This window comes from Hyla sarda, chromosome 6 (assembly GCF_029499605.1).
Source record: "Hyla sarda isolate aHylSar1 chromosome 6, aHylSar1.hap1, whole genome shotgun sequence".
NCBI classification, from domain to species: Eukaryota; Metazoa; Chordata; class Amphibia; order Anura; family Hylidae; genus Hyla; species Hyla sarda.
In genome coordinates, this window is record NC_079194.1 from 50,927,476 (window position 1) to 50,941,034 (window position 13,559).

The 13,559-nt window shown below is 44.8% G+C and overlaps 1 protein-coding gene across 1 annotated transcript in view; it reads left to right on the forward strand.

Moving 5' to 3' along the window:
• The window catches only part of PDE4DIP (phosphodiesterase 4D interacting protein), a 190,313-nt gene that overhangs the window by 29,478 nt on the left and 147,276 nt on the right, over nt 1–13,559 (forward strand). Inside the window, exons 3-5 of the mRNA XM_056528102.1 lie at nt 6,665–6,788; nt 8,735–8,901; nt 11,879–12,038. Coding sequence (XP_056384077.1) covers nt 6,665–6,788; nt 8,735–8,901; nt 11,879–12,038 — 451 coding nt within the window. The remainder of the gene's footprint in view (nt 1–6,664; nt 6,789–8,734; nt 8,902–11,878; nt 12,039–13,559) is intronic.

Consider the following 13,559-nt stretch of genomic DNA (forward strand, 5'->3'; position numbering starts at 1 on the left):
CCCAAAATTTTTCCCAAAATTTTCAAATTCGATATTTTTCAGGGACCAGTTCAGGTTTGAAGTGGATTTGAAGGGTCTTCATATTAGAAATACCCCATAAAAGACCCCATTATAAAAACTACACCCCCCAAAGTATTCAAAATGACAATCAGTCAGTGTTTTAACCCTTTACGGGTTTCACAGGAATAGCAGCAAAGTGAAGGAGAAAAGTCCAAATCTTCATTTTTTACACTCACATGTTCTTGTAGACCCAATTTTTTAATTTTTGCAAGGGGTAAAAGGAGAACATTTTTACTTGCATTTGTAACCCAATTTCTCTCGAGTAAGCACATACCTCATATGTCTATGTTAATTGTTCGGCGGGCGCAGTAGAGGGCTCAGAAGGGAAGGAGCGACAAATGGTTTTTGGGGGGCATGTCACCTTTAGGAAGCCCCTATGGTGCCAGGACAGCAAAAAAAAAAAAAACACATGGCATACCATTTTGGAAACTAGACCCCTTGAGGAACGTAACAAGGAATTAAGTGAGCCTTAATACCCCACAGGGGTTTCACAACTTTTGCATATGTGAAAAAAAAAATGATAATTTTTACCTAAAATGCTTGGTTTCCCAAAAGATTTACATTTTTACAAAGGGTTAAAGCAGAAAATACCCCCCCAAAATTTGAAGCCCAATTTCTCCCAATTCAGAAAACACCCCATATGGGGGTGAAAAGTGCTCTGCTGGCGCACTACAGGTCTCAGAAGAGAAGGAGTCACATTTGGCTTTTTTGAAAGCAAATTTTGCTCTGGGGGCATGCCGCATTTAGGAAGCCCCTATGGTGCCAGAACTAGGGATCGACCAATTATCGGTATGGCCGATATTATTACCCACCGCACCACGTCGCACCCCCCACCGTAGTGCTGGGCGGTATACCGGTATGAACCGGATACCGTTTTTTTTCTCCCACGGTATGGATTTTTGCCAATACCGCTATACCGGTCGGGTCCCTCTCCCACCCTCCGAGTCAATAAAAAAAATTAAGCTTACCCGTAATGGGGGTGGTCCGGGCCATCCATCCTTCCTTCCTGTAGTGTCCGGCGGCATTCCGGGTGGAGGGTGAACCGGTCCGGGCTGTCCTCCTCCGGGGGTCCTCTTCTCCACTCTGGGCAGGCTCCTGCCTAGTACGCTGCATAGACGCCGTGACGTCAGGTGCGTCGCTGCGCAGCGGCATCTATGCAGCGTTACTAGGGCGGAGCCTGCCCGGAGTGGAGAAGAGGACCCCCGGAGAAGAAGGACAGCCCGGACCGGTTCACCCTCCACCCGGAATGCTGCCGGACACTACTGGAAGGATGGATGGCCCGGACCACCCTCCCCGGACGGTCCCTGCAGCAACTGGGAAGGTGAGTCAGGGTTCTGGGATGGACAGGGGTCTGTATAATATACTATACCTACAGTAGGCCCTCCAGCTGTTGCAAAACTACAACTCCCAGCATGCCCGGACAGCCAACGGCTGTCCGGGCATGCTGGGAGTAGTAGTATTGCAACAGCTGGAGGCACCCCTAGGCGCGGTGCGGCGCGGCGGGGCGGCGGTGATAGGTCTCAGGACCCCCGGAAAGGCAGGGGGAGAGAAGCGGGTGGTGGCGGCGGCGGTCTACGGCACCGCAAAAGCCACTGCAGTGCATTGATTTAAAGCACCCGCTTTAAATCAATGATCTGCAGCGGTGTCGCTGGGGGATAAATAGCCGATAACTTATACCGGAATATCGGTATAAGTTATCGGCTATCGGCCCTAACCTCCACCGATTATCGGTATCGGCCCTAAAAACCCGATATCGGTCGATCCCTAGGCAGAACAGCAAAAAAAAAACCCACATGGCATACCATTTTGGAAACTAGACCCCTCGGTGAATGTAACAAGGGGTAATGTGAACCTTAATACCCCACAGGTGATTCACGACTTTTGCATATGTAAAAAAAAAAAAAAAAAATTGAACCTAAAATGCTTGTTTTCCCAAAAATTTTACATTTTTAAAAAGGGTAATAGCAGAAAATACCCCCCAAAATTTGTAACACAATTTCTCCCAAGTATGGCAATACCCCATATGTGACCCTAAACTGTTGCCTTGAAATACGACAGGGCTCCAAAGTGAGAGAGCGCCATGTGCATTTGAGGCCTACATTAGGGATTTGCATAGGGGTGGACATAGGGGTATTCCACGCCAGTGATTCCCAAACAGGGGGCCTCCAGCTGTTGCAAAACTCCCAGCATGCCTGGGCAGTCAGTGGCTATCTGGCAATACTGGGAGTAGTTGTTTTGCAACAGCTGGAGGCTCCGTTTTGGAAACAGTGGCGTACTAGACATTTTTCATTTTTATTGGGGAGGGGGGCTGTGTAGGGGTATGTGTATATGTAGTGTTTTTTACTTTTTATTTTATTGTGTGTTAGTGTAGTGTAGTGTTTTTAGGGTACAGTCGCACGGGCGGGGGTTCACAGTAGTTTCTCGCTGGCAGTTTGAGCTGCGGCAGAAAATTTGCCGCAGCTGAAACTTGCAGCCGGATACTTACTGTAAACCTCCGCCCATGTGAGTGTACCCTGTACGGTCTATCAGTGCATGCTGGGAGTTGTAGTTTTGCAACAGCTGGAGGCACACTGGTTGTGAAACACAGAGTTTGGTAACAAACTCAGTGTTTTGCAACCAGTGTGCCTTCAGCTGTTGCAAAAGCTACAACCCCCAGCATGTACGGACAGCGGAAGGGCATGCTGGGACTTGTAGTTATGCAACCAGCAGATGCACCACTACAACTCCCAGCATGCACTTTAGCTGATTGTGCAAGCTGGGAGTTGTAGTTATACAACAACTGAAGGTATACTTTTCCATAGAAAAAATGTGGCTCCAGCTGTTGAAAAACTATAAGTCCCAGCATGCCCATAAGGGAATGCTGGGATTTATGGTGGTCTGCCTCCTGCTGTTGCATAACTACATCTCCCAGCATGCCCTTTTTGCATGCTGGGAGCTGTTGCTAAGCAACAGTAGGAGGCTGTCACTCACCACCAACTGCAGATTCACGCCGCCGCCATCGCTCCTGGGGCCCTGATCCCAACAGGGATGCTGGGGATCGGGGTCCCCAGCTCTCGGGGTCTTCTTCCCGGGGTCTTCGTCCTCCGGAAGAGGGGCGGAGCGGGTTGCGGGAATGACACCCGCAGCAGGTGCCCTGATTGGTCGGCCGACGAATAAGGGCGATCGTGAGGTGGCACCAGTGCCACCTCATCCCTGCTGGCTATGGCTGTTCGGGGCCGTCAGAGAGTAATTCCGTATCACCGGGTCACTGGAGACCCGATTGACTGAATTGTCCAGCGATCTGCGGCCATCGCCGACATAGGGGGGCATCCGGCACCGGCTCCCCTCCGGCTAGCGGCGGGGGCCGGAAATGCGCAGGGCGTATCCATACGCCCTGTGTCCTTGAGGACTTGGAAACGGGGGCGTGTGGATACGCCCTGTGTCCTTAAGTGGTTAGACATCCTAATAACCTTTGCACATAGCTTATATTCACTGTACAATACCTATAATAAATGTACATGAGTAATATAAATAGAAATCATAATAATGATATAGGGGGACCCTGCAGGAGAGCCCTGTGGACTTTAGGAACTCTACCTGAGGGGACTTTAGGACATGAAGCTTTAGTCCAGGTCTGGGAGGACATCCCTCAGGAGACCATCTGGCACCTCATCAGGAGCATGCCCAGACATTGTAGGGAGGTCATACGGGCACGTGGAGGCCACACACACTACTGAGCCTCATTCTGACTTGTTTTAAGGACATTACATAAAGTTGGATCAGCCTGCAGTGTGGTTTTCCACTGTGATTTTGAGTGTGACTCCATATCCAGAATTCCATGGGTTAATAAATTTGATTTCCATTGATCATTTTTGTGTGATTTTGTTTTTCATACGATTAGTTAATTCATTCAGATCTAGGATGTTATCTCAGTGTTCCCTTTATTTTTTTGAGCAATGTATAATGGACGACATCCATATAACAATATATAATGCACATCCAGACAATAATATATAATCTACATACATACAGTAATATATAATGCCGTTGGCTGTCCGGGCATGCTGGGAGGTGTAGTTTTGCAACACTTGGAGACACACTGCTCTAGCGCCTTACACTTCCCCCCCTCCTGTACATTGTATAAGTGGCTGTTTTCATACTCATTACTATAGATGACATTGAAGCTTGCTGCCCTCTTCTGGAATCGTTTTGGCATTGCAGTGAAAAATTTCAGCCTGTTGGAAAAATTAGGAAAATCATTTCGTATTGTCTTTTAAATTAAAGGAAAACTGTAGTGCAATATATCTTATTCCCTATCCTTTGCATAGGGGATAAATTATAGATCGCTGGGGGTCCGACGGCTGTAGTCCCCCGCAATCTCCTGTACGGGGCGGCAGCAGTCTGCAGGGAGCTCCCTTACGTCCCCGGCAGGAAGCCGCGGCAAACACGCCCCCTATGGGGCATGTGATACATGGAAGGGACATGTCGGCCGCCGCATCATGCGGGGACATCCCCCCCCCCTTCCAGCATACTGCCACGGCCCCCATACAGGAGATCACGGGGGGTCCCAGTGGTCAAACCCCCCGCGATCTATAACTTATCCCCTATCCTTCGGACAGGGGAAAAATTATATTGCACTACAGTTCTCCTTTAAAGGGGTACTCTGCTGCTAAGTTTTTGAAACAAACTGTTCTGAACGCTGGAGCCAGCATAGGGAGCTCGTGATGTCATAGCCCCACCCCCTTCATGACATCACGCCCTGCCCCCTCAATGCAAGTCTATGGGAGGGGGTGTGACAGCCGTCACATCCTCTCCCATAGACTTGCATTGAGGGGGTGGGGTGTGATGTCATGAGGGGGTGGGGCTATGACGTCACGAGCTCCCGGCTCCAGCGTTCGGAACAGTTTGTTTCAAACGCTGAGCAGCGGAGTTCCCCTTTAAGACTTCCATTTCCTAATACATCAGAAACTTGCATCCAGGATCTTATTGCCCTATGAGAGGTGATAAATCGTGATGATGAACTTACAACTGAGGCCTGCAAAGATGCTATTCCCTCCTTGTGTCTACATGCTTTGTTTGTGAACCATGCCTACTGGAATTATAGACTTCAAAGATCAATAAAGGGGTTATCCAAATATTAAAAAGCTGAGCTATTTTTTTCTTTCCAAAAACAGCACCATCCCTGTCTTCTGGTTGTGTGTGGTATTTCAATGTGGCTAACTGTAATAGAACTGAGCTGCAATACCACACTCTGTGGTGACTGGGGTGTTGCAGGGTCTGGTGGTATTAACCCTGTGGGGCAAGTTGTTATTAACCCCGGATTTGTCGTGACGCCAGGATGTGGTTGTTTTCTGTAGAAGGCCCTGCCGACAACCAACCCAGAAACGGCAGGCATTAAAGGAATGTCCACAGCAGGAATTGTGAGATAACGGGAACTTTTACTTAAACTTCTTATGAAACAGTCTTTACAATTATGCAGTTTCTCTTATATTATTAATTATATGCTTGAGTTGAATAGTAGTCACTAGGAATTGTAGATAGAGCTTGGTAACTCACGTTTTTAGTGGCTGCAGGTTCCTTAGGCTTTGGCCTAGATGAGATAAATTTAGTATATGCTGATTGTGCTTCTTTAGTGTCCAGCAGGAAGAGAGAAGAGAGTGAATTTAGAGACTACAGACGCTTATATACTAAGGAGGTTGGACTAAAACTATTGGTTGCCAAGCCTGGAGGTCCTGTACCCAGGGAACTCTGGGTGCATCACATGACAGTCTCACATGACCCAGGAAGGTCCTGTACATTTTATACATTTGTACATCCTTTATATACACTGAACAATATACATACATATTATGTGCATATTTATACGAAACAGTAACTGCTGAGCAAGGGGGGAAGCCCTGCAGGAGAGCCCTATGGACTGCAGGGACTCTTCCTGAGGGGACTTAAGGCAGGAACAGGACAAGGTCCTGTACCGGGACACCACAACTCAACCTGAGGACAGGTGTGGTGTTCTTTTTTTATTTTTATTTTTTTAATTAATCCCTGTTTGTAAAATCCTGGATAACCCTTCAGATTCTGGTTAGCCAACATATAAGATAAGTGGTTTTCATTGTGTGCGGACTACACTTATTTAGGATGGTTTTACAGCGCCATTTTTACAGGATGTGTGAACCCAGACATATTGACCCTGATTTACTAAGAGTGGAGGGGAGTTTTCTTTGTGGGTTTTGATTCCTGACAGGTATTTTTCCGCAATATTTAATAAGGTTTCCCTACATTTTGCACTTTTCCCTACATTTTTCTTTTTTTTTTACACCTGCTCTGATCTGTGGAGCTTTCCCCGGCTCAAATCAACAACATTTTTTGTGGAAACCTTAGTAAATATGTAGGGATTTTTTGAAAATGACTGGGACGCATCTCCTTTCCCCGGCAACCACGCCCCTTTTCCCGGTTTTCTGAGTAAAAAGTCGGTTGGTCAGGTTTTTACATTTTGTTGGTGCACATTCTGTCGCAGACACAATTTGTGACGCAATGCGCACAACCCGACATAACAGGTTGGGTTTACAATCGTAAATCAGACCATTGTGTATAGCTGTGTAGTCATTCTCATGGTCATATGTTTCAGGGCTGACTGTGGAAATCTGAAAAGCTGCAATGATCCCAAATTACACCAAGACTACAAGCAGAGGGAAGAGGAAGCGAACCATGGCCGAGAACTTCTGGAAAAAAAGATTTTATTTCTGCAGGAGGTAAGATAAAAGATGAAGTCTTGTTGGTTTTTGTGTTTATATTCTGTTTATGATAATTAAGGGTACATTCCCACACGGCATATTTGCTGCGTATTTGCTGCTGCGTATTTTATTTTCTCTGTTGAAGTCAATGGCTAGGAAAATACGCAGCACCAAATACGCAGCAAATACGCAGCAAAATACGCCGTGTGGGAACGTACCCTTAAAGGAAATCTGTCACCAGTATCACCTCAATTAACCTGTCGATACCGACAGGTAGTGTAGGTGAAACTGATGAGAACGGTACTTACCTTGTCCCGTTCCGTGCTGGAGATCTCTGGTAATCTTCTCCGTTAAGTTTCAGCTCCCTGCCCAACTTGGGGCACGGGCGGAGCTTATTGACGTCACCTCTGCTGCAGGACCCAGCAGAGAGCAGCAGCGGCTTGGGGCATGGGCGGAGCTTAGTGACGTCACCTCTGCTGCAGGACCCAGCAGAGAGCAGCATCGGCTTGGGGCATGGGCATGTTCTATAGCAGCGGGACCCAGCAGAGGTAACGTCACTAAGCTCTGCCCGTGCCCCAAGCTGGCCCCGGAGCTGAAGATTACCAGAGATCCCCGGCACAGAACGGGACAAGGTAAGTACCCTTGCCATCAGTGTCACCTGCACTATCTGTCAGTACCGACAGATTAGTGCAGGTGACACTGGCGACAGATTTCCTTTAAATAACTTATCACCTATTCACAAGTGAGGTATTACATTTGTGATCACTGGGGGTCTGACTGCCAGGACCACCAGGGATCCAAGAATGGTGCCTTGATCTCCATCAGTCCAAAGCAGTGGGTAAAGTGGTGGTCACGCAAGCCACTTCAATCACAAGAGGCATTTCAAGAGCGCCATTCTTGAGATGGAGGTCCTTGCATTAAGACTTAAGACTCCTATTGACCAAACATTTATCACCTCTCCTGTGGATAAAATGTCCCAGAGAGAATCGCGTGGCAGAGCTCCTTCGAGGTCCCACCAACAGTCCAGGATTAGAATTGTTCCGTTTCATTCCAGTGGAATACCTGAAAAAAGTGAAATGTTGGTGGGCCTTGAGGACTGGGTTGGGAACCACTGATCTACAGGAATTCCAAAAATTGCAGAACGCCGAACTCAACTCAACTAATAGACCGGCTGGAGCTGTTGCTAAGTATGCGTGCTGCCTTTCTAGTCACTAGCAGTACTTTCCAAACTGGCTTCCATAAGACAGTGTGTTGGCGGCAGTCCCCAGGGGTATGGTAGGACCGTCCAGTCCTGCAGGAGCCACAGCTGGTCACTGTTCTAAACTCGCAATCAGCGCGGTGGCAGCTAAGACTTCTGATGCCCCTGATGTTGCGCCGCACAGCGGAAGGAGGTCACGGGTCAGACATGTGGAGCCTGCAAGAGAACAATGAAAGACACAGGCCAGGTGTGAAATGGCACAGCAGAGGATCAAAGGGGGGGGGGGGGGGGGTGGAGTTAAAGTGTCACGAGGGGGATCAAGATAGGAGGGATTAGGTGGCACAGCAAGGGATCAAGAGGGATAATGAAATGGCACAGGTGGGATCAAGAGAAGGGGCTGAATGAAGTGACACAGGGGGGGATCAAGGGGGAATGAAATGGCACAGGGGGGTATCAGCAACACTTGTAATACTGGATACTGGTATCATGTTCTGCATTGTAAGACGTGCAAGGTGACATGTGTAATTGACGGTACTTCGAGGAGTGTGCCACCAAACTATGCATGTTTAAAAAGGGTCTCACCAACATGAAAAGTTTGAAAAGCTCTGCCCTAGGGGGACAATATAACAATGCCTGTATTATTGCCAATATTCTTGAAAATCATTTCTAGCTTCATGTCTATGTTTGGATGAAATCCTTTTCCGTATAGTCCTTATATAACCTGGTGTCACCTTCAGTCATGTGCTCATCTGTGTCTGGTTTACAGGAAGTCAGGCTCGCAATGGACAAAGCGGATGAAATGGGCGCGTTCGCTAAAACCGAAAATGAAAATTGCCTCAAGCTAAAGAAAACTATTGAGGGATTTACGGCAGACATGACAGAAGCAAGGCTACTGCAGAAGAACTACTGTACCATATTATCTGAAAAGGACAGGTAAGTCTCAAGCAGCTCTAGCTCCAATGAGAAAACAGAAGAATTTATATAAAGTTTATTTTGTCCCATTTTATTTAGTGAGTGTCTAAGTCAGTGGAATAGCATGGATTGGCAGCACCAGGCCGATAAAGTATTGCGCAAACCCCCCCCCCCCCCCCCCCCCCCCACACACACACACACACACACACACACTGGTATGAGTGCCACTTTCACCCACAACATCCTTTTCTTAAATGAAGAAAAACAGAAAAAAAAAACTCCAAATATGGCGCTATCCCATAGAAAACGAGGATAGGTAACTTGGTTAGCAAACCGTGCTTTATTGTAAAAGACAGTCTACATGTACATCCAAGGCAAGACGTGTTTCGGGTATTTTCTTACCCTTTATAAATTGCAGATGTGCAATTGATAAAGGATAAGAAAATACCCGAAACGCGTCTTGCCTTGGATGTACATGTAGACTGTCTTTTACAATAAAGCACGGCTTTCTAACCAAGTTATCTATCCTCATTTTCTATGGGATAGCGCAATTTTTTAAGTTTTTTTCCTGTTTTTCTTTATTTTCCTAATACTGGATCCAGTGCCACAGTTCCTGGTCAAGCTCCTATGGCCTGCAATCCCTAAAGTACCCCATATATAGTGGTAATATGCATAACCTCAAGGTTACATAGGGTGAGAGTCCATAATCTAGACCCCCACCCGACTTTCCGCTGCACCCATAGGATCACACGAGGCGCTGTCCTCGTTTTTTTTGCACTTTTTCTTATTATACTTTTCTTAAATGGGCACTGTCATTAAACATGATTTTTAATATTCGATTCCTTATGCCAAATAAATAATTTTTTTAATTGGCTTCCATTAAAAAAAACGAAAAACTTTTTTTGTTAGTTTTTCGGCTGTATAATCCTGGCCTATACAGCAGAATCCCTTCTTGGCAAGAACACATTCCGTCTGGTCAAAATCTCAGATTTATGTCTCTTGCTTGTAATGGCAGGAGACCAAACTCAGGAAATGTTTCTCTGCATTGAGCTTGATTGACAGTTGCAAAGAGCCTCACTCAAAGCTGCACAGATTAAAAGCTGAACAGAGCCTCAATGAAAAATACACAGACTGAAAGCTGCTGCACAGAGCTTGAGGTCTTTTATTCATCACAGAGCAGTAACGATGTGAGGGAGGAAGTGGTCCCCCAGCAGGCTTCAGTGATGTCATGCCTGCTGGGAAACGCCCACTTTCTCCTGCTGGGAGATTATACTATGTGAGCAAGAATAAAGGTAAGACACACAGCTCTTTAAAGCCCTGAATTTCTTTTTTTTAAGGGTGGGAGGAGTGTTAGGAGTAGTTAGGGAACATAGCCTGAGGTAGTTTAGAAAAGTTTATTTGGTGACAGGTACTCATTAATCTCTACATATTGCTACAACATAAAGGCCGATATTTATCATTGTCTTTAGACAGTTTTTTGTGTCTACAAAAGGCACAAAAAGGCGCAAGCAGGGTTTATTTGTTCCTTTTTTGCACCTTTATGTTTACACATTTGTGCTGATTTTGAGTTGCAATCCACTGATTTTGGCAATACACATGATATAGAAGGGCCTGGCGTAGCTTTTTAGTGTATGTGAAGAGAGAAATTTGAGAAAATGTGACCTGCACAAAATTTATCAAATGCTCTGTGACCATTTAATAAATCTGGTTCTCCTACACATTACCAGCACACAAAAAAAAGGTGTAGACAAATGCTTCACTTACACCTACAATGATAAATGTGGGCCAAAGAGTTTTTGAGGTAAAATAAGCTACTTCTGACCAACACCTAAATGGGCACTTAGAATAGAAAAAAAAATGTATATGCTATGCATCTTGGCAAAACATTAACGTTTCTAATATCCTTTATTTCAAAAAATATCTATTTTTTTATAGAAATCAGGGCTTATAAAAAAATTAAAAAAACACTAGGGGTCCCCATACCACCAAGAACATAAATCTGTCCGGCTGCAGCATCAACTTTATCCTAGCTGAAGCACAGGCTGGGACAAAGTTTAGGAAGTAAGGCTGGGACTAGCACCCCTCTGTGCTCACTTCTGAAAACAGAGAGGAGGGCTTTACAATAGCAGCCTGCAGTGATTTGAGGAAGAGACCCAGCACAGCAGACTCAGGGAGGCAGTGAATGCATGGTGAGTGAGGGCGGGCTCAGTGCTTGCCTTGGACACGCCCATTCCTGAGCAGTGGATGTCAGAATGAGTGATCAGCAGATCAGAGGGATTTGTGAGCCAACTACAGAAGCTAGACAGATTAAAAAAAGACATGTAAAGAATCTGCTTGACCTAGTGAGTAACATACATAAGTATTATTTTTCTGTGATAAAGTGGGTTTGCGTTAAATAGCATTTTTTATATGATGACAAATCAGTATACCAATATTAAAAAATTTGCCTTATTGTGCATGTGAGTTTATTTACTGTTGTTTCTTAAAGGGCGTACTGCGGTGGAAAACTTTTTTTTTTATTTTTTTTTAATGAACTGGTGCCAGAAAGATTTGTAAATGACTTCTATTAAAAAATCTTTACCCTTTCAGTACTTTTTAGCAGCTGTATGCTACAGGGGAAATTATTTTCTTTTTGAATTTCTTTTTTGCCTTGTCCACAGTGCTCTCTGCTGACACCACTGTCCATGTCAGGAACTGTCCAGAGCAGCATAGGTTTGCTATGGGAATTTTCTCCTGCTCTGGACAGTTCCTGATACGGGCATCAGGTGTCAGCAGAGAGCACTGTGGACAAGACAAAGAAGAAATTCAAAAAGAATAGAATTTCCTTTGTAGCATACAGCTGCTAAAAAGTACTGGAAGGGTACATTTTTTTTATAAGAAGTAATTTACAAATTTGTTTAACTTTCTGGCACCAGTTGATTTAAAAAAAAAAAAAAAAAAAATTCCACCGGAGTACCCCTTTAAACAGTTTACAAGAACCACGGTTTTGTCCTATCAGGATGATCCAACAGATGACTCACTTACTGGATAACAAGGACTCGATCATCAACCAGTTAACACAGAAGAATCAAAATCTCATAAACCATCAATTCAGAGACTTGGAAAAGTCCATACAAGAGCTCAGAGAAGCTTTACGACAAAAAGAAAACGAAAATCAGGTAGGAAAATATTAATTTATATAAATCTTAATTCATAAAAGTAGCAGCATTATAAGATATACTGACAACAAATGTCGGTGCACTGGCGCTAATAACAGATCTGTTACCTTGGAGGGTTTCCAGCTCCATATCTGGGGTGTTACTTTAAGGCAGTGTTTCCCAACCAGGGTGCCCCCAGCTGTTGCAAAACCACAACTCCCAGCATGCCCGGACAGCCGAAGGCTGTCCGGGCATGCTGTGAGCTGTGGTTTTGCAACAGCTGGAGGCACCCTGGTTAGGAAACACTGCTTTATGGCCTACCAGCTTCAGCATTTTATTCTACCTAACCCTTCCTCCTATTCACACAATATCATCACACTTTTCTTCAGGGTGGATTTTTTTGGGAGCTTTTGGGGTACTCCGGTGGAAATTATTATTATTTTTTTAAATCAGCTGGTACCAGAAAGTTATCCAGATTTGTCATTTACTTCTATATAAAAATATTAATCCTTCCAGTACTTATCAGCTGCTGTAGGTTTCAGAGGAAGTTGTATAGTTCTTTCCAGTCTGACCACAGTGCTCTCTGCTGACACCTCTGTCCGTGTCCAGGAACTGTCCAGAGAAGAAGCAAATCCCCATAGCAAACCTCCCCTGCTCTGTACAGTTCCTGGTGTCAGCAGAGAGCACTGTGGTCAGACTGGAAAGAACTACCCAACTTCCTCTGTAGTATACAGCAGCTGATAAGTACTGGAAGGATTACATTTTTTATATCAAAGTTATATACAAATCTGGATAACTTTCTGACACCAGTTCATTTGAAAAATAAAAAAATAAAAAATTTCCACTGGAGTACCCCTTTAACATGTACATGTAGTTTTCTCCCTACAGGCAAAATAAAGTTTATTATAGAATTTTTGTTTCTGCAGAGATTTCTTCCCATAACAAAGACGTCTTCTAGGTACATAACGCTTCTTATGTCACTTAGGTTCATCAAATGCATGTATAATTACTGTTTTACTATTTATTGTTTTATTTCCTTATTGGGAACTCACACGGTTTGTTACGGTTTTTTTTTTCCTAGCTTTTTGTTCCTTCTTAGGCTCCATTCACACTTCCGTTTTCGCCCGGTAGGTGATGTCCGTTAGGAAGATAGTGGGAGAAAAATGTGTGCATGTCACGTCTTTTTCTCCCGCTATCAAAACGGGACTTATAACGGACGTTAGAGGAATCCCATTAAAGTGAATGGGATCCTCTTTGCTCGTTATAACTCCCGTTTTGTTCCGTTACGATAACGGACGTTAATGGCAGCCAGAGTAGGAAAAAAAAAAAAAAGGCATTAACGTCCGTTTGTAACGGAGCAACAGTATAGTGTGAAAGGAGCCTTAGATTGTAGGGTTTTAGTGACAAGTAATATTTATTAGAATTACCGTATTTTTCGCCCTATAGGACGCACCGGCATATAAGACGCACCCAATTTTAACCCCTTAAGGACTCAGGGTTTTTCCGTTTTTGCACTTTCATTTTTTCCTCCTTACTTTTTAA